This window comes from Mandrillus leucophaeus, unplaced genomic scaffold, assembly GCF_000951045.1.
Source record: "Mandrillus leucophaeus isolate KB7577 unplaced genomic scaffold, Mleu.le_1.0 Scaffold191, whole genome shotgun sequence".
NCBI classification, from domain to species: domain Eukaryota; kingdom Metazoa; phylum Chordata; class Mammalia; order Primates; family Cercopithecidae; genus Mandrillus; species Mandrillus leucophaeus.
Genome location: NW_012101932.1, coordinates 5,233,910 through 5,261,211, shown reverse-complemented (window position 1 = coordinate 5,261,211; position 27,302 = coordinate 5,233,910). Strand labels below are relative to the sequence as shown.

General features: G+C 37.2%; 1 protein-coding gene across 2 annotated transcripts in view; it reads left to right on the top strand.

Moving 5' to 3' along the window:
- The window catches only part of SPATA5 (spermatogenesis associated 5), a 362,495-nt gene that overhangs the window by 34,360 nt on the left and 300,833 nt on the right, over positions 1-27,302 (top strand). For both annotated transcript variants that reach the window (XM_011978251.1, XM_011978252.1), the window contains exon 10: positions 16,500-16,654. In XM_011978251.1, coding sequence (XP_011833641.1) covers positions 16,500-16,654 — 155 coding nt within the window. The remainder of the gene's footprint in view (positions 1-16,499; positions 16,655-27,302) is intronic.

Sequence of the window (27,302 nt, the reverse complement as noted above, 5' to 3'; positions counted from 1 at the left end):
CTAAGAGTTATTCTTGATTCTTTTTTCTCTTACTTCTTACTCTTTTTTTTTTTTTTTTTAATCAAATCCTGTCAGCTTTGTTTTCATGCTTATTCAGAATTTGACCTCTTAAAAAAATTAACCACTTTCACTGCTATACCACAGTTCACACCATCATCAGCTCTTGTCTGGACTATTGAAATACCTTCTTCTGGCTACTCTTTCTTTTTCACCTCTCATCTATATTTTTTATATTGTCTAACTTGGAAGACTTTGAATTATAGGTTTTGAAGATGAGGACAGGTCTAGGTTAGAGATATAGACGTGGGAGTTGTTAGTAGTTAACATGGTGAAGCTGTAGAAAGAATGAAATCACTAACAGAAGGTGAGTAGAGTTCCTTCATTCATTGAGCCAGGTACTGCACTGGATGGTGGGGCTACCTCAAGGAATAAGATAGACTTGGGCTCTCCTCATGAAACTCAAGACTCACAGGGAAATGGAGCAGTGTGTAAGATAAGTACAATACAGTGTGTTGGGTGTTATGTGAATGATCAGGGCGCTTTCAGAATGCTAACACAGTAGAAAGGTCTTGGGAAATATCGTCATTCAGAGGTTGGGTTGTTAAAAAATATTTTGAACAGGAAACTGAGGAGTGGCTAGAGAGCTGGGAAGAGAACCCAAAGAAGTGGTGCCTCAGATGAAATGAGGTAAGCATTTAGTGAGGAAATAATGTGGTATTGGTTCACACTCATTGAGTACTTGGATTATGTCAACCACTGTTTGAAGCACCTTGTTTATACTAACACATTTCTTCCTCACAGCAACTCTCTGAGGTTCTCTTTATTTTGTAGTCGAGGAAACTTACGTCAGATCAAGCAACTTTCCCAAGATCACACAGGTAATAAATAGTGAAAACAGGGTCAACAGTGTTGATCATAGTGGAGACCACAGTTACATAAAGTGCTTAGTTCCCTACTTGGGAGGTCGTGGGAGCCTGGAAGAGAGAAATTCTTGTGGTGTCTTGTACCTAGCTGCTGGATTGCAATAAATTGAAGGGTGATTGATCGAGACTTGAAGAAGCAGATATAGTGATTGTCAATTTCTTTTTTAGTTTTGTTGGTGTGTTATTATTAATAGTTAGAGTTTTTATGCTTTCCGTAAAAGAGGGATAAATACAGTTAGTCCTCCCTCCTTGTCATTCCTCCCTGTCTCCAGTAAAACCCAAATCTAACTACATTTCTTTATTATTTTCCTGGTTACTTGCCTCTTACCTGGGCGCTGATTTAGTCCACCCAGCTGTGAATCTTCAGCCTCTCTTGGCATACGAATTGTACTCTAAGCACCTTTAAAAAAAAAAAAACAAAAAAACACAAAAAAACGCGGTATTTTAGTAAGGTTGTTAGGCCAGGTAGGTAAATGATGAAATATGAAAAATTTGAAAATGGTAGCTGTATTTAGGGCAGTTTGAAACCTAGGACTGGTGAAGTGAATTAATCTTGATGTTTTAGAACTATAGGTTGGTGCAAAAGTAATTGCGGCTGGGCATGGTGGCTCACACCTGTAATCCCAGCACTTTGGGAGGCCGAGGTGGGCGGCCACTTGAAGTCAGGAGTTTGAGACCAGTGTGACCAACATGGTGAAACCCCGACTCTACTAAAAATGCAAAAATTAGCCGGGTATAGTGGCGCATGCTTATAGGCCCAGCTGCTTGGGAGGCTGAGGCACAAGAATTGCTTGAACCCAGGAGGAGGAGGAGGTTGCAGTCACCGAGATCATGGCACTGCTCTTCAGCCTGGGCAACAGAGCAAGACTCTGTCTCAAAAGAAAAAAAAGTAATTGCAAAAACTGCACCTAGAATAGAATAATAGAATACTCTTTCAGAGATAATTTAGTACATTACCTTATTTCACAGATGAGGAGAGACTATGTGATACATCTAAACTCAAGCAGTTAGTGAGAAATAAGCCTTGACTCAAGATTCAGGTCTGGAGACAAATGTGCCTTCCACAGTACCATTACTTTTAAAATAGCAACTTTTGAAAGTGATAGAGGGTTTGGAATAGACCTGGTTCCTTTGATCAGTTTAAGTTGCAAGTCACTTGTAATATAAATAAGGCGAGAACTACAATAACCTTTAAGGATATTCTATTTGATTTTTTAAAAATTTATTTATTAATGGGCCGTGAGAAATGGAACTTTCCTAGTGGTACAGCAAGTGATACCACCTTGTCTATACTTAATACAAAGTTGAGGGAGAATAAAGACTCCAAATAAAACAAATTTTCTGGAGTTCTGATACTTTGAGGAAAGTACATTTTAAAAAAAGGAGACTTAGATTTTTGTTATACTTGCCTTGTTTTCATATATGTGAGTATATTATTAGCCAATTTTATGCTCAACTTTTAGAATTTAAATATGAGATCCAGATGTCCAAGTTTTATGTTACCTTTTCACGTAATTAAGTTTCTGTAGGCAGGTAGTAATTCTAAAAGGGATTGTTAACTTCTCTGATCAGTTTAATTTTATTGTTAGTTTCTAATGAAGGAGCTTAATTGTAATCTCAAAAATAATGTATAACTTAGCAAGTATTGAGTATAAAATTGTAGGATTTTATAAACATGGGACAAGATGATGGTTGTTGATTGCATCTGGAGCAGATGATTTTGAAGAGCATGGGTTTAGAATAATTGCTCTTGTCAAGAATTGGTTGATGTGGAGCTTGAGGGGGAACAAGTCATATACAAGTCATACATTGGAAACAGTGTGCTGACATTTGGCTCCCTAAAGCATTTTGCCTTTTCTTCCCTTCAAGGTATCTTGTTTTCCAGTCTTAAAAATGTTAAGAGCATTGGAAAATAAAGTATTGAAAAGAAAATGATACATTTTTTTGTTGAATTAGCCACACCTCTTTTTTTATTTCAAAATTGTGTTTCTTAACATAGCAGTATTGCTTCTGTATTTGCTTACATTAAAAAAAATTAACTCCAAAGTTAGTGAGAAGAAGAAATGTTGATGACTTACTTTCAACCATATTCCTTGATGTACATGTGTCCATTTGTTCTTCTAGTTAATTGTCTTCAGGTTTCTAAAAATATATGTATTTTTAAAAATTTAACCTTTCAGTGTAGATTCCAGTATGGCCTTATTAGAAATGGTGATGGCCAGTAATTTAAACTTAGTATCACAGAATTTTAAGTTATTTAAATTTGAATGATTAGACAAAATATATTTTAATCTTTTCATTTAGTAAATGCGGTAACTGATGGCCGAAAGGGCTAAGTCTTATTTAAAGCTGTGCCTGAGCTAGTGCTAGACCTAGAGCCATGGAGGATTGGTTGCATTAGTATTATAGCTCCAAGGAGCTTTAATTTCTGTAAACTCTTGATAATATATTTAACATTTAATTTATACAAATTCTGTTTTTCAACTTACATGTTATTTTCAAGAATAACATTTGTTGTGTAAAATAGGATACGTTTATTTAGAGTCCAGAATCAATACTCTAGAGTGGGAAAGAATCTGAAGGCCTGTGGCAGGGGTCTCCAGGATCTCTTATGGCATAGCTTTTGCAAATCAGTAAACTTACCTTTTGTTCTTTTCTCATTTCTAACAATCCACCATACTTTATATCCTCACATACTTACAAATGAATTAATAAGTTGGATTTAGGTTTATTTAAACATGTTCTTTCATATGTATAAGACTGAACTCTGGAGACTTGGGATTTTATCTTTTATTATTCTATAGGGTCTCCTAATCTCTAAAGTGCTATGCTCCGTCTCGTCTCTATTTATATGCTGTTCCCCCTGCTTGGAATAGTTGGCTGCCTCTTTGGCCCCAATTCCCATTTTATCAGGTTAACATCAATTCACTTTTCAGGCCTAACTACTTGAATTTAGATATATGTTTCAGTTTTTCATTGTGAAATAAAGGAATGTACTAAATGATTTCTGTGAGAGTTGTTAGGTCAACTAATCCTTCCTGAAACTGAGTTCGATGTTCCTGACATGTGTTTTTGTGCCACTTTGTTCTTTCCATGTCACAGTACTTGGCATAGTTTATAATAACTATGTGTTATGATGTGTCTCCCCTATTAGACTGTTAGCACAGTGAGAGATTGATTTGCCTTCTTGTACATCTTCATATGTAAGAGCTTGGTACATTTGTTTAATAAAGTAATTATGTCTAGGAAGTTCTTGTTGAATATTTTGAGTGAATAGATGAGTTAATATTGAAAAGAGTGCCCATGAAAGAGTAACTGCCGTGGCTAGTGAATATATCTTCCCAGTGGCTTTATAATATAATAATACTTGAATAATTGCTTTCCTTTAACATGAATTGTAACGGAATTGGCAAGAAATATAAGAACAGTGGTTCCATTACTGAGAACTGTTTTTTAGAAATATTTTCAAAACCAGTTTGGTGCAGTGGCTCACACCTGTAATCCTAGCACTTTGGGAGGCCAGACCAGGAGAATAACTTGAGGCCAGGAGTTTGAGACCAGCCTGGGCAATGTAGCAAGACTCTGTCTCTAATTAGCCAGTGGTAGTGGTGTGTGTCTGTAGTCCTAGCTACTTGGGAGGCTGAGGTGGGAGGATTGCTTGAGTCTAGGAGTTGAGGCTGCAGTCAGCTATGATCGTGCCACTGCAATCCAGCCTGGGTAATAGAGCAAGACCTTGTCTCTTAAAAAAAAAGTCAAAGTAATGGCATGTAAAAAATGCTGTTATCTCTCCTCAAGTTTTGTTTTTCTTCTTTAGTCACGCTGTCTTTCATACCAAACATATTTGTTTGTATAACATATTCTGGCAAATCAAAACTCTCTGTGAGTACTGTAAATCATATAATCTATATTTTGTATTCTAGTATATTTTGCACACTGGTCAGCTTATAAATATGTTCTGCAATAATTCTGAGCCTGATCAGAATTTCTTTATAGAAAATTCCCAAAACTGATTTTAGTATTTTTTTAAAGAGATGGGGTCTTGCAGTATTGCCGAGACTAGTCTTAAATTCCTAACCTCAAGTGATCCTCCCACCTTGGCCTCCTGGAGTGCTGGGATTATAGGTGTGAGTCACTGTATCCAGCTCCAAAACCTTTTTTATGGATTTTTTTTCCCTAGATCATCATGGTTTTAATTATTCTGATTATAAAGTACTCTAAATAAAAATATTTTCCTGTTTTAGTAATAAAATATTAAGGAATAAACTTCATTGTATATATGCATATGGATACTTAGAACTGAGTTTTTTCATTTTATTAAATTTTTTTTTAATTAATAGACTTTTTTTAGAGCAGTTTTAGGTTTACAGAAGAATACAGCAGAAAGTACAGATCATTTCCATATAACTTCCCTTTTTCCCAGCTTCTCCCATTATTACTGTCTTGCCTTAGTGTGGTACGTTTGTTGTAATTGATGAGCTAATACTGATACAATGATATTTCATTTTAAATTGCAGTTTATAATTTCTAAAACTACCATCCCTCTTATTTGAACCAGCTTCTGTGTTGTTGCTTATTTATAGTTTTTTTTCCTTTCACCACACTTTTTACATACTTTTAAAAATAAACTTCTTTCTTGAAGTATTACATATATACATAAGAGAGCATAAGCTAAAAGATCCACGCATTTTCCAAAATGTACACACTTGTGTAACCACCACTCAGATCAAGATACATAGCATTACTAGCTTCGTGGTACCCCTCTCAGACCCTTTCCCAGCCACTACGTGCTCACCTCAACCCAAAAGGCAACTACTCTCCTGGCTTTGAATGCCATAGATCAGTTTTGCCTGTGTTGTCCTCTCTTCTTTCACTTGTTTTATGGTTTGGGAGCTTCATCATTTTATTCTGTATAGCAGGAGTTCATTTTTATTGCTGAATTCGATTGTTTAAGTATTATGAGTAATGCCATGAACATTCTTGCACATGCCTTTTGGTGCACAAATGTATGCATTTCTGTCTATTATTTGTCTAAGAGTGGAATTATTGGGTTATAGGATTCTTTTTACTAAATACTGCCAAAACATTTTTGTCGCAATTTTACCAATTTACCTTTCTACCTGTTGTGTGTGAAAATTCCAGTTGCTTCTCGTGCATGCTGACATGGAGTTTATAGCAGTATTTCATTGTGGTTTTAGTTCCCTGATGACTGAGACTGAGTACCTTTTTATATTTGAATTGACCATTTAGATATCTTTCTTTGCAATGTGCCTGTCAAGTATCTATTCAGTTTTTCTGTAGGGTTACTTTTTAAAAATATATTGATTTGTGGAAGTTATTAATATAGCTTAGTTGTGAGACTTTTGTTAGGTATATGTATTTTAAATATCTTCTACTCTGTGGCTTGCATTTTTATTCTCTGTAGTATCTTTTAAGGAACAGAAAGTTTGTAATTATGTATTTATTATAATATATATTGATATAAAGGATCCGGTTCATCAGTCTTTTCCTTCATGGCTGGTGATTTTTATAGCTAGCTTAAGAAATCTTGGTCAAATCTACTGTTAGGTATATTTTCTCTTATCTTCTTGATGCTTTTATTGTTTTTCCTTTCATGTTGCTATCTTCAATTGCTTCACTTTTTTCATATAGATATGTTTTACCAGTTATTGAAATGACCATCCATTTCTACCTTGCTTCTGTGTTACCTTTGTTGTATATAAATCAAGGGTTTGTGTTCATTTTGGATTCTCTGCTCTGCCTCATTGGTCTCTTATCCTTGTCCACCATACTGAAATGTCTTTAGTACTTTCAGCCTTAGTAAAAGTCTTAATTTCTGGAGGGTAAGTGATATTTAAAAAAAAAAAAAAAAAAAAAGGTCATCAAAATTTTCTTGACTATTGTTGGCCCTTTGCATTCCCATAGAAGTTTTAAAATCAGTGTGTCAGATTCTTCCTTCTCCCCATCTAATAAACTGACTTGCATTTTGATTGGAATTATTAAGTCTTTCAATCAATTTGGAGAGATTTGGGAAGTTAATACCTTGTAATCCATGAACTTCTTAGATCCCTTCATTTTATTTTAGATTTTCTTTAATTTCCCTCAAGATAGTTTGGTAGTTTTATGTGAAAAGTCTTGCATACTATTCATTAGATTTATTCTTAGGTACTTTGGTTTTTTGAATGCACTTATGAATGGCATTTTGTAAAATTTCACTTGTAATTATTTTATGTTAGTATAGTCATGGACTGCATAATGATGTTTCAGTCAATGATAGATGTTATATACTACGGTGGCCCTATAAGATTATAATGGAGCTGAAAAATTCCTATCACCCAGTGACATCATAACCATTGTAAAGTAGTAGTGTAATTAGTATTATTATTTTTAAATTTGGTGTAGCCTAAGTGGATAGTGTTTACAGTAGAGTATAGTAATGTCCTGGACCTTCACATTTGCTCAGCACACACTCACCGACTTACCCAGAGCAACTTCCAGTCGTATAAGCCTCATTCATGGTAAGTGCCCTACACAGGTATAACATTTTTTAATCTTTTATACTGTATTTTTACTGTACCTTTTCTTTTTCTATGTTTAGATACACAAGTACTTACCGTTGTGTTGTAGTTACCTATAGTATTGAGTATAGTACCATGCCGTACAGGTTTGTAGCCTTGCTGTATAGTAAGCCATACCATCTAGATTTTCATAAGTATACTCTTTGATGTTTGCACAATGACAAAATCACATAAAGACACGTCTCTCAGAACATATCCCTGTCGTCAAGCAATGCATGGCTATATCTAGAAAAAGTAAAATAATTTTTTTTTGTTTGTTTTGAGACACAGTCTCGCTTTGTCACCCAGGCTACAGTGCAGTGGCAGAATCTTTTTAAATCTTTTATACTGTATTTTTACTGTACCTTTTCTTTTTCTGTGTTTAGATATACAAATACCATTGTGTTACTGTTCCCTACAGTATTGAGTATAGTAACATGCTGTACAGGTTTGTAGCCTAGGAGCAATAGGCAATACCATATAACCTAGATGGATAGTAGGCCATACCACCTAGATTTGTATAAGTATATTCTATAATGTTTGCAAACAACAAAATCACATAAAGACACATCTCTCAGAATGCGTCCCTGTCATTAAGCAATGCATGACTGTGTCTAGAAAAAGTAAAAAAAAAAATTTGTTTTTGAGATAGTCTTGCTTTGTCACTCAGGCTGGAGTGCAGTGGCACGATCTCAGCTTCTTACCGCAACCTCTGCCTCCGGGGTTCAAGCAATTCTTGTGCCTCAGCCTCCTAAGTAGCTTAGTAAAGATGAGGTTTCACTATGTTGGTGAGGCTGGTCATGAACTCCTGACCTCAAGTAATCCACCCGCTTTGGCCTCCCAATAGAAAAAGTAAATTTTTTTGTATTGACTGTGTCTACCTACCTTGCCAAATGCACTTACTAGTTTTAATGGTGTGGGCCAGGCACAGTGGCTTATACCTATAACTCCAGCACATTGAGAGGCCAAGGCGGGAGGATCCCGTAAGCCCAGGAGTTTGAGACCAGCCTGGGCAACATAGTGGGACACCATCTCTACAGAAAATTTACAGAAAAACTGAGCGTGGTGGTATGCACCTGTAGTCCCAGCTACTTGTGAGGCTGAGATGGGAAGATTGCTTGAGTGTGGGAGGTTGAAGCTACAATGAGCTGAGATTGCACCGCTACACTCCAGACTGGGTGACAGAGGGAGACCCTATCTCAGAAAAACCACAAAAAACAAAATTTTAGTAGTGTGTATGTAAGTTCTTTTGAGTTTTTTAAATCTATCAGTTATGTTATAGTTTTCTATGTATACTTTTCAAATAATGAGTTTTAAATTTTATTTTGTTCAACTCTATACCTATTTTTTCTTTTCCTTGACTTACTGTACTAGATAGGACCTCTGATGGTATTTAATAGAAGTGGTAACAATAGTAATCCTTATCTCATTCTTGATTTAAGAGAAAGTTTACAAACTGTTACTTAATATTAAGAATTTTTTTTTTTTTTTTTGCTGTATGTGTGATAAGGAGGTTTGTATCTATTCCTAGCTTTTTAAAAAATATAATTAATGATATTTTATCACATTTCTACATTTATTGAGATAGTCTTATGATCTCTTTATTCTGTCAATGTGAAGAATGATGTTGATTGATTTTTAAGTGTTACATGAATCTGACATTCCTGTAATATAGCCAACTTGTCACAATTTTGTAATTCTTTTTAATGTATTGATCTTTTGGCTGATGTTTTGTTTAAGATATTTGCACCTATGTTCATGTGAGAGATTGACCTGTAATTTTTTTTCTTGTAATACCCCTTTAAGATTTGGGGAGCAGGATTATGCTACCCTTGTGAATCAAGTTGGGAATTATTTTTTCTCTGGAACAGTTTTTAAAAAATTAATGTCATATTTGTCCTTAAGTATTTGGTGACATTTATCATTGAAACCATCTGTGCTTAGAATTTTCTCTGTGGGAAAGGTTTTAATTATAGATTTAATTTCTTTAATATCGAAATATTCAAATTGTATAGTTTTTTTGTTTGTATATTAGTTTCGGTAAATTTTTTTCCCCTAGAAATTTGTTCATTTTATCTACATTTCAAATTATTTGGCATAAAGTTATTCCTAGTATCCTCTTATCTTTTTAATGACTGTAGGTTTTGTAATGATGTCTGCTTTTTCATTCCTAATATTGGAAATGTATCTCTTCTCTCACATTTTCAGACAACCAGCCTTTGGCTTTATTGGTTATTTTTTTAAATTTAGCATTTGTTTCATTCATTATTTCCCTGCTTCTTTTTTCTTTTTGGTTTAATTTCTTCTTCTTTTCCTAATTTCTTAAGATGAATGCCTCATTGACTGTCAGTCTTTTTTTCTGTGTACATTAAGCCTACCAGTGTCCCCTTCAGTACTGCAGTAGCAGCATCCTACAGATTTTCATGTTATATTTGTATTATTTTTCAGTTGAAAAAATTCAGTTTTCATTATGATTTTTTGTTGAACCATGAGTTATTTAGAAATGAATTAACTGATTTTCAGATATTTGTGTATTTCTTAGCATTTTTTTATTACTGATTTTGTTATTCATTCTCCTGAGGTCTGAGAACTATGCTTTATGATTTCAGTCTTTGAGTTACATGGAGACTTGCTTTGTGTCCTAGCATAGGGTCAGTTTTGGTAGATATTCGAGGTATGTTGGAAAACAGAGTTATTTTATTATTTTGATGTTGTTTTTTAATCTATGCCAATTAGGATAAGTGAGTTAATTTTGTTTTTCATATCTTCTGATATCTTCTATATATTCTGTTTAAAAATTTTGGCTTATAAGGCAAGTATGTTAAAACCTGCAAGCAAAGTCTGTTTCTACATTTAGTTCTGTTTACTTTTGTTTTATATATTTTGAATTTTGTTATCAGGCATGTATTAATTTAGAATTTTGTATATTCTTGGTGAATTGGCCCTTTTATTACCCCAAGTGTCTAGTGATGCTTTTTACTTAATGCCTGTTTAATAGTAGATATAGGTGCACTGTTATCCTTCCATGTATATTTCATTCTGTGTATATTTGCATAGTATTCCTTTTATTCTTTTACTTTCAACCTTTCTATATTCTTATATTTCAGATACATCACTTGTATGCAGGGTAAATTGGGGTTTTATTTTTTTAATCCAGCTGCTGTTGTCATTGTTTAAATTCAAGTACTTAATACATTTATATTTAGGGTAATACCTTAAAATACTTAGGTTCAATCTACTTCCTTATTTGCCTCACTTGTATATTTTTTTCCTTTTTTTTTTTTTTCATTATTTTGGAATAGGCAAGTATTTTTATTATTTCATCCTCTTCCCATTGTCTTTTTAGTTACACATTTTAACTTGGCCTTTAGTGAATATCCTACGTTTGTCTCCTTGGCTTATCAGGGACTAGTATGCATAGCAAACCTTGCAACACATGTTTACTTATTATTTGGGTATATTAAGTTGTGCTATGTTTATTACAGAATCAGTCTTTGTACTTTACTTTTTTGGAGACAGGGTCTCACCTGTCACCCAAGTTGAGTGGCTGAGTGCAGTAGCATGATGATGGCTCACTGCAGTCTTGATTTCCTGGGCTCAAGCAATCATCACATGTAGCTAGGATTACAGGTACATGCCACGAAGCCTGGCTAATTTTTGAATTTCTTTTAGAGATGGGGGTCACACTATGTTGTCCAGACTAGTCTTGGACTCCTAGATGCAAGTTATCCACCCGTCTCAGCCTCCCAAAGTGTTGGGATTACAGGTGTGAGCCACTGTGCCCAGCTTGTACTTTAATATTTTTTAACTTTTGAAAAATTCCATGTTTCTCTTGCCTTTGTTTTTCCTCCGGTAAAGTACTATTTTCTTTCTATGTTCGGAGGAGTGGAGATTTTATCCAGCTTAAGTTCTGTAGTTTGTATTAGCAATAATAGAGATTTTGGTATTTTATAAATACATTTATATTACAATATTAAGTATACTTTAAAAAACCACATATTGCCTGTGTTTTCCAAACCCCTTCCTTAAATGAAAATAATGTCTCATTTATTGTCCAATTTTATGTTTGCATGATATAAAAAAATGTGGCAGGCAAATTATTAGACCATTTTACTTGTTTCAGTTTTTCTGTCTCAGTAGAGTGATGTATCTGGTCCAAGTTAGAAATATTGGCAAGTATTGCCAGATACTATCTGGCACTGAAGTATTTTGATTATGTCCAGTTATGTTAGATGTTTTAGGAACATCTTAAATTTTTTTCAGGCCACAAGGTGCTGTTTGATACAGCATAGCACTGCATAGATACTCCTCAACTTATGATAGGGTTATGTCCTGAAAAAACTTGTAAGTCAAAATATGTGTGTAGCTGACTGGGAACTGTGGCGTGCTGCAGCTGCCCAGTGTTGCAAGAAAATTACTGAATTCATATTGCTTTTGTACCACTGTAAAGCAGAAAACTCTTTTTTTTTTTTTTTTTTTTGAGATGGAGTTTTGCTCTTCTTGCCCAGGCTAGAGTGCAATGGTGCCATCTCGGCTCACCGTAACCTCCGCCTCCAGGGTTCAAGCGATTCTTCTGCCTCAGCCTCCCAAGTAGCTAGGATTACAGGCATGCACCACCACACTTGGCTAATTTTGTATTTTTAGTAGAGATGGAGTTTCTCCATGTTGGTCAGGCTGGTCTCAAACTGTCGACCTCAGGTGATCCACCTGCCTCGGCCTCCCAAAGTGTTGGGATTACAGGTGTGAGCCACCACTCCCAGCCATAAAGTTGAAAACTCTTAAGTTGAACTGTAATATTTTTTAATGCTTCTGCTCCATTTAACTAATGAGTATGTTGAGTAGTAAATCAACCCAATTTATCATCGTCTTAGTCCAGTTTGTGCTGCTATAACAAAATACTGCATACTTGGTAATTTACAAAGAACAGAAATTTATTTCTCACTGTTCTGGAGGCTGGAAAGTCCAAGATTAAGGTGCTGGGAGGCTTGGGCTCAGTCTGTTTGCATCCAAGATGATGCCTTGAATGCCGTATTCTCTAAAGGAGAGGAACATTGTGTGTCCTCACATCGCAGAAGAGTGAGATAGAGTGAGTCCACTCCTGCAAGCCCTTTTTATAGCTGCATTAATCCATTCATGAGGGTGGAGACACCTATCTTTAGGCCTCACCTTCCATCAGTGTGTCATTAGGGATTAAGTTTTAACATGAGTTTTGGAGGAGACAAAAAAATTCAAACCATAGCAGACATAAACATGTCAAGAATTGTAAAGGGCCTGAGGTTTTACTCTACTTGCTGGCTAACAGATTTTGTTAGTGCCTGTGGAAGAGTCAAAGGACAGAATATTGCAGCAACATAATTAGCTAGGGTAGCAGCATTCGCACCTGTTCCGGAGCCTCACTTTTCACAGAGTGATACAGAGGGCTCCCTGACACCTGAACCTGTATAAGCTTGCATCAAAGTAGGGGAGCCTTGAATTATAGAACCTGAATCTTTTATAATGGACAGTAAGCATGTCTATCCTTTGCTTTGGAGAGAGACACTTTATTTTCCTGCTTACCAACATCCTTCAAAAGATAGTCTTGAACAGAGGCAGTCGGTGATTTTATTCTCAAGCAGAAATACAAGAGATGTGAAGAACCATCTTTCAGCATTTTGTAAGGCAGAAAAAGCAAGTGGGTATTTGTAAGATGGCCTAAATAAGTGACTTGCTGACTTTAGGAAGCAGGGGATCTATTTTTGGAGCTTCTTTGTACTATTCATTGCTTTTTCTTGGTAGTGAAAGATACTCAGCCCTCTGTTTTGTGGAGTTTTATGTCTTCTTTTTATTAATGCTTCTGTTTATATATAAAAGTTCAAATAAGTGAAAACAAAATGATGGAGTGGTATCATTTTTATTTAGTAAAACTGTATTGAGGTATAGTGTTTTGAACAAGAAAGGTTAAAAAACCATGGGAGCTAGCTGGTGTTCCAGGACAACTTCAGATATTCAGACTGGGTTTCTGAGAGATCTCTGAGATTAAACTCCTTCAAACTGAAATTTTATTAAACAGTCTTAACACAAAGAGCATCTAGTAACTTACTGTCTTCTAGACTAAAGGTTATCACAGATCAAAGGGCTCTAAATCTCACAACCTAATGGAGGGAACATTCACTCTTGTCAGTGTTTAAACTTCAAGCAAATAGCAAAGACAAGGAACTTAGTATCTAACTTCTCAAGTCAGCATGATATCTTTGAATTTATTTTGGATCTCTCTAAATTTGACTTTGTTGACTATCCTCCTGGCTGCTTTAGTACCTTTTATTCTACGTCACCCTATTTTTCCTCTGCCTTTTAAAACCATCATTTCTTTTTATGCTATTCAATTGATGGGCTTTGCTAAGATTGAGCCTTCTACATTTATTCCTCCATCCCTGACCCCCTCACTAGCCTCCCCTTATAGATCTCTCCATTGCTATAATATCACATCTTATCTGTATGCACATCACTCTGAAGTTTGCTTTGCTCTTGTATTCCAAAATCACATTTCCAACTACCACCTGAAAGTTTCCTTGAAGGTGTTTTCCCAATACCTTAAAACTTTGTAATTCTAGTTTGAATGTATTTACCAAAAGGGCAGGGGCAAAAGCATGTTTTAATTTTAATATTTTACTCTTTTAAAAGAAGTTCCCCAAACAAATTATTTTGATAAATCTTTATGGCTTTTTTTATGGATGTTGTTTTGTAAATTCCATTTTATATTTGTAAATTATGCTTTCTCATATTAAATATTTGTCATATTTTCATTGATAAAACTAAGTGCTTGGATTTTTACATTTATCCTTCACATTCTTCCACCTCCCTTCCCACCTCTCATCCCCTCCCTTACAAGGACAAAATGTTTTAAATGCTGTAATCTTGCATGGGGTTTGGGTTTTTTAATTATTTTTATTGGTGATAATTCTGTCACAGGATCCTTAGGGTGTCACTTTTCCAGCCAGAAACCTCTGTGGCTGGTGGCGCCTCTGCCTGAGTTTTGCTTGGACCCACTGGGCTTTTCTGCCCACTTGGCCCAGCAGGCTGTACTTGGCTTGTGCTATCGGCCTGGATCCTACACCTGCCAAGGGTGAGCCAGGCACAGAGCTGTGAAGAGGGTGTGAGTGAGCCTGAGGTCCGGCCACTGCACACAGCCAGGCATGCTGGCTGCAGTGGAGTGGACAGCTGTAGGTGCAGGCACAGTTGCCAGCTCTGTGTAAGGATGTGGCTGGACCAGGCGTACCACAAGTGTTTTCCCCCGTGGGCACCAGGGAACGTGGTGGTACCTGGAAGCTTGGAGATATTGGAAATAGCAGAGCCCCAAAGAGAGTGTCACAGCTCTGGTGTCACAGCTCTGATCACAGCCCTTGCTTCTGGGCTCCCCAAAGGGCCACAGCTCCTCTTCTTCTTGTTACCCGCAATGTGGTGACCAGTGGGCCTGTTTCAGTCCTGTTTGTGTTATAGCTCTTTCAGTCCTACCATTTGGCAGGCCCTGAGTTCTTGTCCAGCCTTCAGGAAGAATGAGGTATGTGGACAGCTGGAGGGTGAGCAGGGCAAAGAGGAGCTTCATTGAGCAACAGAACAGCTCTCAGGAGACCCGAAGTGGGTAGGTCCTTCTGCCATCAGGTTGTCCTGAGGAGTGTCCAGCTCTCAGCAGAGAGGATACCTGGAGTGGGTAGCTCCTGTCCACAGGCAGGCCGTCCTCACAAATGTCTAGCTCTCAGCAGAGAGGACACCTGGAGTGGGTAGCTCCTTTCTGCAGGTAGGTCATCCTGACAAGTGTCCTGCTGTCAGTGGAGAGGAGACCCAGAGTCGGTAGCTTCTTTGTGTAGGCAGGTTGTCCCAATGTGTGTCCAGCTCTCAGTGGAGAGGAGACCCGGAATGGGTAGCTCCTATCTGGCATCCTGACTAGTGTCCACTTCTCAGTGGAGAGGAGACCCAGAGTGAGTAGCTGCTATCCTCAAGCTGGTCAGCCTGATGAGTGTCCAGCTGTCAGCAGAGAGAAGACCTGCAGTGGTGGCTTCTTTCTGCAGGCAGGTTGTCCCAATGAGTGTCTAACTCTCAGCAGAGAGGAGAGCTGGAGTGGGTGGCTCCTTTCCATAGGCAGGGTGTCCCGACAAATGTCTAGCTCTCAGTGGAGAGGAGACCCAGAGTGGGTAGCTCCTTCTCAGAGCTGGTAGTCCTGACTCAGTCCTGGCTGAGTCGGGTTTTTATGGGCTTCAGAGGGGAGGAAGTGCATGCTGATTGGTCCATAGGCAGACCCAGAAAAAGCACTGTAAGTTCTTGCTCTGGGCGACAGACTCTACCCAGTGCTGACAGCCTGCCGTCCATGCTTCAGGGTGTCCCTGGCTTGAAGGTGGGGCTTCACCAGGGACTCACTTCTTTCTGCCCAAGAGCCTCTCTGCCTCCTGCTGCCATCAATCATGTTGTCCATGGTGCCTGGACTGTTCGTGCTGAGGGGCGCTTGCAGAACTGCGCCGAGCCACCCTTAGCCTTCCCCCCATGCTCATTGGCACCCAAAGTCTGGAGGGGACCAAGGTGGCAGGGAGCTGGTGTGTCAGTGCCACCTTGAGCACATGAATACCTAGGTGGATCATGACAGTGGCTTGGCTCAGCCTTAACTTTGGTCTGAAATCAGAGCAGGCAAAAAGTTTTTCTGGGATTGGGGAGAGACCAGGCAGTAGAAGCAGGCACTTCGGAGCCTGCTGGGGCAGGGGGTACTTCCTGGGTTCTCGAGAGTGGAGGGATACCTGGGTCCACAGCCATGGCTGGGTGGCTGCAGCTGTGCCTGGGTAAGTGGGGCTCCCACCCCACCAACTTGGAAAAGAGCAGGATTCCTGCCTGCTCCCAGCTCCCACTGGCTTCATGGAGTATGCAGCCCTGGCCATGCCTCCCCCACTGCAGCCAGTGTCTTCATGGAGACCACTCCAGATGGGCCACCAGAGCCATCAATTCAGTCTGTATTTATTAAGGAGAAGACAAATCTTGTGTTACTTTCGTCTCTTTGTAGGTCTCTGTGCCTTGCGGAGAATCCTGAAAAAACAGCCTAACCTCCCTGATGTCAAGGTGGCTGGACTGGTGAAGATTACTCTGAATGATTTCTTGCAGGCAATGAATGACATCAGACCCAGTGCCATGAGGGAAATAGCAATTGATGTCCCAAATGTAAGTCATTTGTATCCCACACTAGCTACACTGTTTGAATTAAACTCTGAAAAAAATTTAGGGCAACATGGTACAACCCCATCTCTACAAAAAGTACAAAAATTAGTTGAGTGTGGTGGTGCACACCTGTTGTCCCAGCTGTTGCTGAGGTGGGAGGATCATCTGAACCCTGGGGAATGTTGAGGCTGCAGTGAGCCATGGTTGTGCCATTGCACTTCAGCCTGGGTGACAGAGTGAGACCCTGTCTCAAAAACAAAAAACAAAACACCCAAAAAAACTATGTTACAATACTACAAGCAGGATACTCCTATTGATACAATCCATTGATCTTACTCAAATTTTTTCAGTTTTACTTGTGTGTGTGTGTTTATTTAGTTTTATACAGTTTTATCTCATGAAAAGGTTTGTGTATTCATCACGGGATACTGAGTAGTTCTGTCACCACAAAGATCCCTCATGTTGTCTTTTATAATCAAACCCACCTCATTCCTCCCCTCATTTCTAAATTTTTATTTCAGAAAGTTTATATAAATGGAATCGTACTGTATACGACCTTTTGGAATTAGCTTTTTTCACATATGAATAAGATCGTTTGTCTTTTTGTGTACCTTAACTTATTTCACTAGGCATTATGTTCCCCAGATTCATCTATGTTATTGTAAGTGACAGTATTTTCTTCTTTTTATAAGGCCAGATAATATTCCATTATGCCACATTTCTTTATACCATTATACCACATTTTCTTTCTCTGTTCATCTGTTGAGGGACACTTAGATTGATTCTGTATCTTGGCTGTTGTGAATAATGCTGCAGTGAACATGAGAGTGCAGATATCCCTTTGAGATATTTCATTTCCTTTTGCTATGTACCCAGTAGTAGGATTGTTGGATCTTTTGGTAACCTAACATTTTGAGTTGGATTGTTGGATCTTTTGGTAACCTAACATTTTGAGGAACCACCAAACCATTTTCCATAATGTCCGTACCACTTTACATTCCCACCAACAGTGTACAAGGGTTTCTTTTTCTCCATATCCTTGGCAACACTTACTTTCATCTTTTTGATAGTGGCCTTCCTAACAGATGTGAGGTGATATCTCATTATAGTTTTGATTTGCATTACCCTGATGATTAGTGGTGTTGAACATATTTTCATATACCAGTTAGCCGTTTGTATGTCTTCTTTTAACAAATGTTACTCAGATCCTTTGCCCATTTTTAATCAGGTTGTTTGTTTTTGTTCGCTTTTGAGTTGTTTGAATTTCTTAATATATATTTTAGTATTTTGGGTAGTAACCTCTTACCTCATATATGGTTCACACATGTTTTCTCCCATTCCATAGGTTGTCTCTTTACTCTGTTTCCTTTGTTGTGCAGAGCTTTCTAGTTTGATGCAGTCCTGTCAATTTTTGCTTTTCTTGACTCTGCTTTTGGAGTGTATCCAAAAATTCATTGCCCTGACCCATGCCATAAAGCTTTTCCTTATGTTTTCTTCTAGTAGTTTTACAGTTTTAGGTATTATGTTTAAATATTTAATCCATTTTGAACTGACTTTTTGTACGTGGTGTGAGAAGACGGGCCAGTTTCATATGTGGATATACAGTTTATCATGTGGATATCATGTGGATATACAGTTTTCCTGACACCATTTTTTAAAGAGATTGTGCTTTCATCATTGTGTGTTCTTCAGTACCTTTGTAGATCAATTGATTGTACATGCATGGATTTATTTCTGGGCTCTCTATTCTGTTTCATTTACTTGTATGTCTGTTTTTATGCCAGTGTCATGCTGTCTTGATCATCATAGCTTTGTAGTATATTTTAAAATCAGATAGTGTGATGCGTACGGCTTTTTTCTTTTTTTTTGCTTGAGATTACTTTGACTATGTGGTGACTTCTATGTTTCCTTATGAATTTTAGGGTTGTTTTTCATATTTTAGGGAAAAATGCCATTGGAATTTTGGTAGGGGTTACATTAAATCTGTAGACAATTTTGGGTAGTATGGATATTTTAATAGTGTTATTTTTTTAAATTCATGAACATTAGACATTATTCTATGTATTTGTGTCTTCTATTTATTTCATCAGTATTTTATAGTTTTCAGTGTACAGGTCCTTCACTGTCTTGGTTAAGTATTTTCTATGTATTTAAAAAGTACTATTGTAAATGGGATTTTCTTTTTTTAATTTTTTGGATAGTTGTTAGAGTATAGAAATGCTACTGACTTTCGTTGTTGTCGATTTTGTATCCTGCCAATTTACTGAATTCATTTATTGGTTTTAATTTTTTTTTTTTGGTGGAATATTTAGGGTTTCCTTTATATAAGATTATGTCATCTGCAAACAGACAATTTTTTTCTTCTTTTTCAATTCGGATGCATTTTATTTCTTTTTCTTGCCTAATTTCCCTGGCTATTATAGTACTTTCAGTACTATAATAAATACAAATGGTGAGAGTCAGCATTGTGTCTTGCTCTTCATCTTAGAGGACAAGTTTTTAGCTTTTCATTGTTGGGTATGATATTAGCTGTGAGCTTGTCATATATAGTGTTATGATGTTGAGGTACATTCTTTCTAATGTATTGAGAGTTTTTGTCATGAAAGGATGTTGAATTTTGTCAAATGCTTTTTCTGCATCTATTGATATGATTATATGATTTTTATTCTTTGTCCTTTTAAGGTGGCGTATCATGTTGATTGATTTGCATATGTCCAACCAGCAGCCTTGTATCCTAGGGATGAATCTCATTGGATTATGGTGTATGATCCTTTTAATGTGCTATTGAATTTGGTTTGCAAATATTTTGTTGAGGATATTTCCATCTATGTTCGCCAGGGATATTGGCCTGTAATCTTGGCCTGTAATCTTCTATTCTTACAGCATTCTTGTATCACATTAATGCTGACCTCATAAAGTGAGTTTGGAAGTGTTCCTTTCTCTTCAGTTTATTGGAAGTTTGGTGAATTCTACTAAGTATTTAAAGAAAAAGTGATGCTAATGCTTGAGAAGCATAACTTCTTGGGTCTTGGAGTTTTCTTTGTTAGGGAGCTTTTTGATTATTGATCTATTCCCCTCACTCATTGATTGACCTATTCAGATTTTCTTTATGATTCATTTTTGGTAGGTTGTATGTTTATAGGAATTTCTTTGTTTCTTCTTGGTTGGCCAAATTGTTGCCATGTAGTTGTTCATTAATCTCTTATGATTGTATTTTTGTGGTATCAATTGTAGTGTCTCCTGTTTCATTTCTGATTTTATTTACTTGAATCTTTTTTCTTTTTTTCATAGTAGTCTAGGCAAAGATTTGTCAATTTTGCTTATCTTTTGAAAAAACAACTTATATTGATCTTTTTATATTATTTCTTATATTGATCTTTTAAATTATTTTTTCTAGTCTCCATTTCATTTATTTCTGCTCTGATCTTTAGTATTTCCTTCCTTCTGCTAATTCTGGGCTTAATTTGTTTTTTTTCTATTTGTTGTGTAAAATTAGGTTGTTCATTTGAGATATTTCTTTTTTTCTTAATGTAGGTATTTATTGCTGTAAACTTTCCTCGTAGAACTGCTTTTGCTATATCAAAGTTTTGGTATGTTGTGTTTCTGTTTTCATTTGTTTTAAGATTTTCTTTATTTTTCTTTTGATTTCTTCTTTGACCCATTGGTTGTTCAGGAGTATGTTGTTTAATTTCCAGATATTAGTGAATTTTCCAATTTTTTTTCTTGTTATTCATTTCAGGTTCATATAATTGTGGACAGAAAAGAGATGTGATATGATTTTAGTCTTCTTAAATTTTTTAGACTTGTTTTGTGGTCTAAGATATGATCTATCCTTTAGAATGTTTCATGTGCACTTGAAAAGAATGTGTATTTGAGAGATCCATAGATGGTTCACATCACAGGATTCTGTACAGACAACCCCCAGTACCAACCCAGAGCTGGGTAGACTCGCTGGGTGGCTAGACCTGGAAGACAGACAACAATCACTGCAGTTAGGCTCACAGGAAGACACATCCATAGGAAAAGAGGGGAGAGTACTATGTCAACGGAATATCCCATGGGACAAAAGGATTCAAATAACAGTCTTCAGCCTTAGATCTTCCTCTGACAGAGCCTACCCAATGAGAAGGAACCAGAAAACCAACCCTGTTAATATGCCAAAACAAGGCTCTTCAACACCCCTCAAAAATCACACTAGGGATGTGTTTCCATTTGTGTCGTCTCTTTCTTTCAGTGGTGTTTTGTAGTTTTTCTTGTAGAAGTCTTTAGACTCCTTGGTTAGGTGTATTCCTAAGTATTTTATTTCTTTTGCAGCTGTTGTAAAAGGGGTTGAGTTCTTGATTTGGTTGCTGTTGGTGTATAGAAAGCTACTGATTTGTATACATTAATCTTGTATCCGGAAACTTTGTTGAATTCTTTTGTCAGTTCTAGGAGCTTTGCTCCTAAGGAGGAGTCCTTAGGGTTTTCAAGGTAAACGATCATATCATCAGCAGTGACAGTTTTACTTCCTCTTTACTGATTTGGATGCCTTTTATTTCTTTCTATTGTCTCATTGCTCTGGCTAGGACTTACAATGCTATAATGAAGAGGAGTGGTGAGAGTGAGCATCCTTGTCTTCTTCCATTTCTCGGAGGGATTACTTTCAACATTTCCCCATTCAGTATTATGTTGGCTGTGTCTTTGTCATAAATGGCTTTCATTACATTAAGGTATGTCCCATGTATGCTGATTTTGCTGACAGTTTTAATCATAAAGCGATGCTGGATTTTGTTGAGTACTTTTTCTGCATTTGTTGAGATGATCATGTGATTGTGTTTTTAATTGTGTTTATGTGGTGTATCCCATTTATTGACTTGCATATGTTAAACCATCCCTGCATCCCTGGTATGGAACCCACTTGATCATAGTGGATTATCCTTTTAGTATGTTGTTGGATTTCGTTAGCTAGTATTTTTTTAAGTAAGGATTTTAGCATGAGTGTTCATTAAGGATATTGGTCTGTAGTTTTCTTTTTTGGTTATGTCACTTTCTGGTTTTGGTATTAGGGTGATGCTGGCTTCATAAAATGAATTAGGGACGGTTCCTTCTTTCTCTGTCTTGTGGAATAGTGTCAAAAGGATTGAAGGATTGGTACCAATTCTTCTTTGAATGTCTGGTGGAATTCTGCTGTGAATCTGTCTAGTCCTGGGCTTTTTTTGATTGGTAATTTTTTTTTTTTTCTTTTTTTTGAGATGGAGTTTTGCTCTTGTTGTCCAGGCTGGAGTGCAGTGGTGCAATCTCAGCTCATTGCAACCTCTGCCTCCTGGGTTCAAGCAGTTCTCCTCCCTCAGCCTCCCAGGTAGCTGGGATTACAGGCATGTGCCACCACGCCCGGCTAATTTTGTATTTTTAGTAGAGATGGGGTTTCTCCATCTTGGTCAGGCTGGTCTCGAACTCCCGACCTCAGGTGATCCACCCGCCTCAGCCTCTCAATGTGCTGGGATTACAGGTGTGAGCCACCATGCCTGGCTGTTAAGTTTTAAATTAACATTTCTATCTCGCTGCTTGTTATTGGTCTGTGATTCAGGGTATCTAATTCTTCGTGATTTAAGCTAGGAGGGTTGGATTTTTCCAGGAATTTGTTCATCTCTTCTAGGTTTTCTAATTTATGTGCATACAGGTGTTTATAGTAGCCTTGAATGATCTTTTGTATTTCAGTGGTGTCAATTATAATATCTCCTGTTTCGTTTCTTAGTGAAGTTATTTAGATTTTCTCTCTTCTTTTCTTGGTTAATCTTGCTAATGGTTTATTTATTTTATCTTTTCAAAAAACCAGCTTTTTGTTTCATTTATCTTTTGTATTTTTTTTTTTTTTTCAGTTTTATTTAGTTCTGCTCTGATCTTGGTAATTTCCTTTCTTCTGCTTGGTTTGGGGTTCGGTTTGTTCTAGTTTCTCTAATTCTTTGAGGTGTGACCTTAGAATGTCAGTTTGTGCTCTTTCAGACTTTTTGACGTAGGCGCTTTGGGATATGAATTTTCCTCTTAGCACCACCTTTGCTGTATCCCAGAGGTTTTGATAGGCTGTATCATTATTGTCATTCAGTTTGAAGAATGTTTAAATTTTCATCTTGATTTCGTTTTTGACCCAGCACTCATTCAGGAGCAGGTGATTAAATTTTCATGTATTTGCATGGTTCTGAAGGTTCCTTTTGGAGTTGATTTCCAATTTTGTCCCATGGTGGTCTGAGAGAGTGCTTGACATAATTTCAATTTTCTTAAATTTATTGAAGCTCGTTTTATGGCCTATCACATGGTCTCTCTTAGAGAGAGTTCCATGCGCTGTTGAATAGAATGTGTATTCTGCGATTGTTGGATGTAATGTTCTGTATGTATCTGTTAAGTCCATTTGTTCCAAGGTATAGTTTAAATCCATTTTTTCTTTGTTGACTTTCTGTCTTGATGACCTGTCTAGTGCTGTCGGTGGATTACTGAAGTCCTCTACTATTATTTTGTTGCTGTCTATCTCATTTCTTAGGTCTCTTAGTAATTGTTTTATGCATTTAGGAACTCCAATATTAGGTGTGTATTATTCTAAGTGAAATAACTCAGGAATGGAAAACCAAACATCATATGTTCTCACTGATATGTGGGAGCTAAACTATAAGGACACAAAGTCATAAGAATATAATGGACTTTGGGGTTTTGGGGGGAAGAGTGGGAAGAGGGTGAGGGATAAAAGACTACAAATAAGGTGCAGTGTACACTGCTTGGGTGATGGCTGCACCAAAATGTCACAAATCACCACTAAGAAACTTACTCATATAACAAATACTACCTGTACTCCCAATAACTTATGGAAAAATAAAAAATATTAATAATAATAAAAAAGAAAATAATGTGTATTCTGCTGCCATTGGGTGTAGTGTTCTGTATATGTCTGTTAGGTCCATTTAGTCTATAGTGCTCTTCAATTCTGCTGTTTCCTTATTGATTTTGTATCTTGATGATTTGCCCATTGTTGAAAGTGGGTTATTGAAGTCTCTTACTGTTCCTATATAGCTGTGTGTTACTCCCTTCAGTTCTTTTAATGTTTTCTTTGTGTATTTAGGTGCTCCAGTGTTCAGTGCATATATATTTACAATCACTATATCCTGTTAATGAATTACTCTTTTATCATTATATGACCTTCTTTGTCTTTTTTGACAGTTTTGACTTAGTCTGTTTCATCTGATATAAGTATAGCCATCCCTGCTCTATTTTGATTGCTATTTGCATGAAAATTGCTGTGAAATAGCATGATTGCTATTTCATGAAAACAGCAATCAAAATAGAGCTGAAGACTCTATTTTGAGAGTCTTCAGACTCTTTAAGAACACATCTAGAATACTTTCGCTTCAGCTTGAAGAACACATGTAGAGTACTTTAAATTAAAATCTTTAAATTAGAGTCTGTTATAGGTAGCATAATTTTGAATCTTGTTGTTTAATCCACTCAACCACTCTGTCTTTTGACTGGAGAATTTAATCTCCTTCCATTTGAAGCAATTATTGATAGGAAAGGGCTTACTAGAGCTATTTTATTGTTTTCGTTTTGTAGTACCTTTGTTCCTTTCTTCTCTTGCTGTTTTCCTTTGTGATGTGAATTTTGTTTTTTTTTTAGTGATATTCTTTGATTCTTTTCTCTTTATCCTTTGTGTATCTATTACATGATTTTTCTTTGTGATTACTCTGAGGCTTACGTAAAACACCTTCTAGTTGAAACAGTCTATTTTAAGCTGCTGATAACATTGGTCACACACACAAACTCTACGCTTTAATTTCTCCTGCCACCATATTTTATGTTACTGATGTCACATTTTGCATCTTTTGTATGTCGTGTATCCACTGACAAATTATTGTGGCTATTGCTATTTGTAATTTTTTTTTAACTTTTACACTTGTAGCTAAAAATGACTTATGTGCTTGTACTATATTATTATAGTATTCTGGGTTTGTCTGTATTCTTACCTTTACGGGGGTTTTGTACTTTCATATGTTTTCATGTTAGTTAGCATCCTTTCATGTTAACATGATGAACTGCCTCTAGTGGTGCTGAATACCTACATTTTTATTTGGTTATGTCTTTACTGCTGTCTTATTTTTTAGGGTCAGCCTTTTCTGGTATACTGTTGTTTGTTGGCAGGTTTTGTTTTTTTTTTTTTTCCTTTTTCTTTTATAACTTTCAATATATCATCTTACTCTCTCCTGGAAAGATATATCATCTTACTCTCTCCTGGCCTGCAATGGTTTGTCTGAGAAATCTGGTCATAGTCTGATGATGGTTTCCTTATATGTAATGAGTTGCTTTTCTCTTGCTGCTTTCAAAATTTGTTGACTTTTGAGAATATGATTATGACATATATTGGTGAAGCTCTCTTTGTTTTAATCTATTTGGAGTTCTTTAGGCTTTATGGATTCAAATCCAAATCCATATAGCCTAAAGAACTCCAAATACACTAAAGCAAATTAGGTACATTTCCCTCTCCAGATTTTGGAAATTTTTTGTCATTCTTTCTTTCTTTCTTTCTTCTCTTTTTTTTTTTTTTTTTTTTTTTTTGAGATGGAGTCTCTCTGTCGTCAGGCTGGATGGAGTGCAGTAGTGTGATCTTGGCTCACTGCAACCTCTGACTTCCTGGTTCAAGCAATACTCCTGCCTCAGCCTCCCGAGTAGCTGGGATTATAGGCACATGCCACCATGCCCAGCTAATTTCTATATTTTTAGTAGAGACGGAGTTTCATATGTGACCAGGATGGTCCTGATCTCCTGACCTCATGATGTGCCTGCCTTGGCCTCCCAAAGTGCTGGGATTACAGACCTGAGCCACCGTGCCCAGCCCATTATTTCTTTAAGTAAAATTTCTGCCCCTTTCTCTGCTTCTTCTGGGTCTCTTGTAATGTGTACATTGGTTCACTTAATATTGTGTTCTAAGTCCCTCTTAGACTTTTTTCACTCTTCCTTCTTTTTTCTTTTGGTTTTTATGACAAGATAATTTCAGAAGCTCTGTGTTTGAGTTTGCTGATTCTGCTGTTGTATTGAGTCTGCTGTTGAAGCTTGCTGTTGAATATTTAATTCACTCATTGAATTCTTCAGTTTCAGAATTTCTGTTTGGTTCTTTTTTATACTTTCTCTCTTTCTTGAATTCTTCATTTTGTTCATGCGTTGTTTTCCTGGATTCATGTTATTTGAGTTCTCTCGTAGCTACTCCTCTTCTATAAGATGATTATTTTTTAATACTTACCTGGCAGTTTATGTGTCATCAGTTGTTTAGTGTCTGCTACTGGTGCTTAATTTTGTTCCTTTGGTGTCCTGTTTCTCTAATTATTAGTAATTTCTGTGGACTTGTTTTATTGTCTTTGCATGTGAAAAAGTGAACACCACTTCTTGTCTTTACAGATTGGTTTCTGTAGGGAAAGCCCTTCACTAGTCAGCTTGTCTAGTGGTTCTGGGTAGGCTGTCTTGCTGCTGGAGTCGTTTGGTGTCTGGGTCAGGTGGATGGTCTTGGTGTCTAGGTCCAAAGACGGCAGGCTTAGTGCTGGGATGGGGCTGGAGACTGAGGCCACAGGGACAACTCTGGAGCCTCTGTCCACTGGGGCTGACCTGGAGACTGTGTCTATGGGGGTGATCCTGAAGGCTGAGTTCATGGATGCCGCCTGGCACTGAGATGGGCCTTGAATTCAGCACCATAGTGGTAGGTCTAGAGCCTGAGACCAGCCTGAGTCTACAGTGGCTGGTTTGGAGTTTAGGGCTGCAGGTGCAAGCTTGGCTCTTGTGTAGGCGCAAGCCTGGCTCTTGTGTAGGCCTAGAGCCTAAGTCTGCAGGGATCCATCCTGGGGCTGTGGGGACTGACCTTGGGCTGGGACAGGGCAAGTACTGGAATCTGTGGGAGAGTTGGATGCTTATGCCACCCTTCTTCCATGTGGACAGCATTTCTCTCCACATTGTGCTGCCAGAAGTTAGGGGTGGGATGAAGCATTTAATGAGAACCTTTACTTCCTAGTTTCTTCAATGCATGTTTTCTTATTTATTTATTTTTTTTGAGACGAAGTCTCCCTTTGTTGCCCAGGCTAGAGTGCAGTGCTGTGATCACGGCTCACTGCAGCTTCAGTCTCCTGAGTTTAGTTGATCCTCCCACCTCAGTACCTGAATAGCTAGGACTACAGGTGTATGCCACCACACCTAGCTAATTTTTTGTTTTACTTTATTTTTTGTAGACATGGGGTCTCACTATGTTACTCAGGGTAGTCTTGAATTCCTAGTCTCAAGCAGTCTGCTCACCTGGGCATCCCAAACTGCTGGGATTACAGGTGTGAGCTACTGTGCCTGGCCTGTTTCCTTATTTTTGTTCTCCACCCAGGTACTCTAATCTCTCACTTGGATTCCTTAGCTGTTGTGAAGGTATTTTCAAGTATGGGCAGTTTTCAAATTGATATTTCTTTGAGGAAAGAGCAGTAGAAGCTGCTATTTTGCCATCTTTCCATCATCAATTTCATCACAGTTGTACTGTTTCTTGCAAAAGCTCTAGCATTACAATTATTTGAAAACTTAGAGCCTTTTTAGAGAGTCTGGCCTAGTTGTATCCTTTACCTCATTGTGTATAGGCATTTCAGTATCCATAGTTCTCTCGGTCATTGAC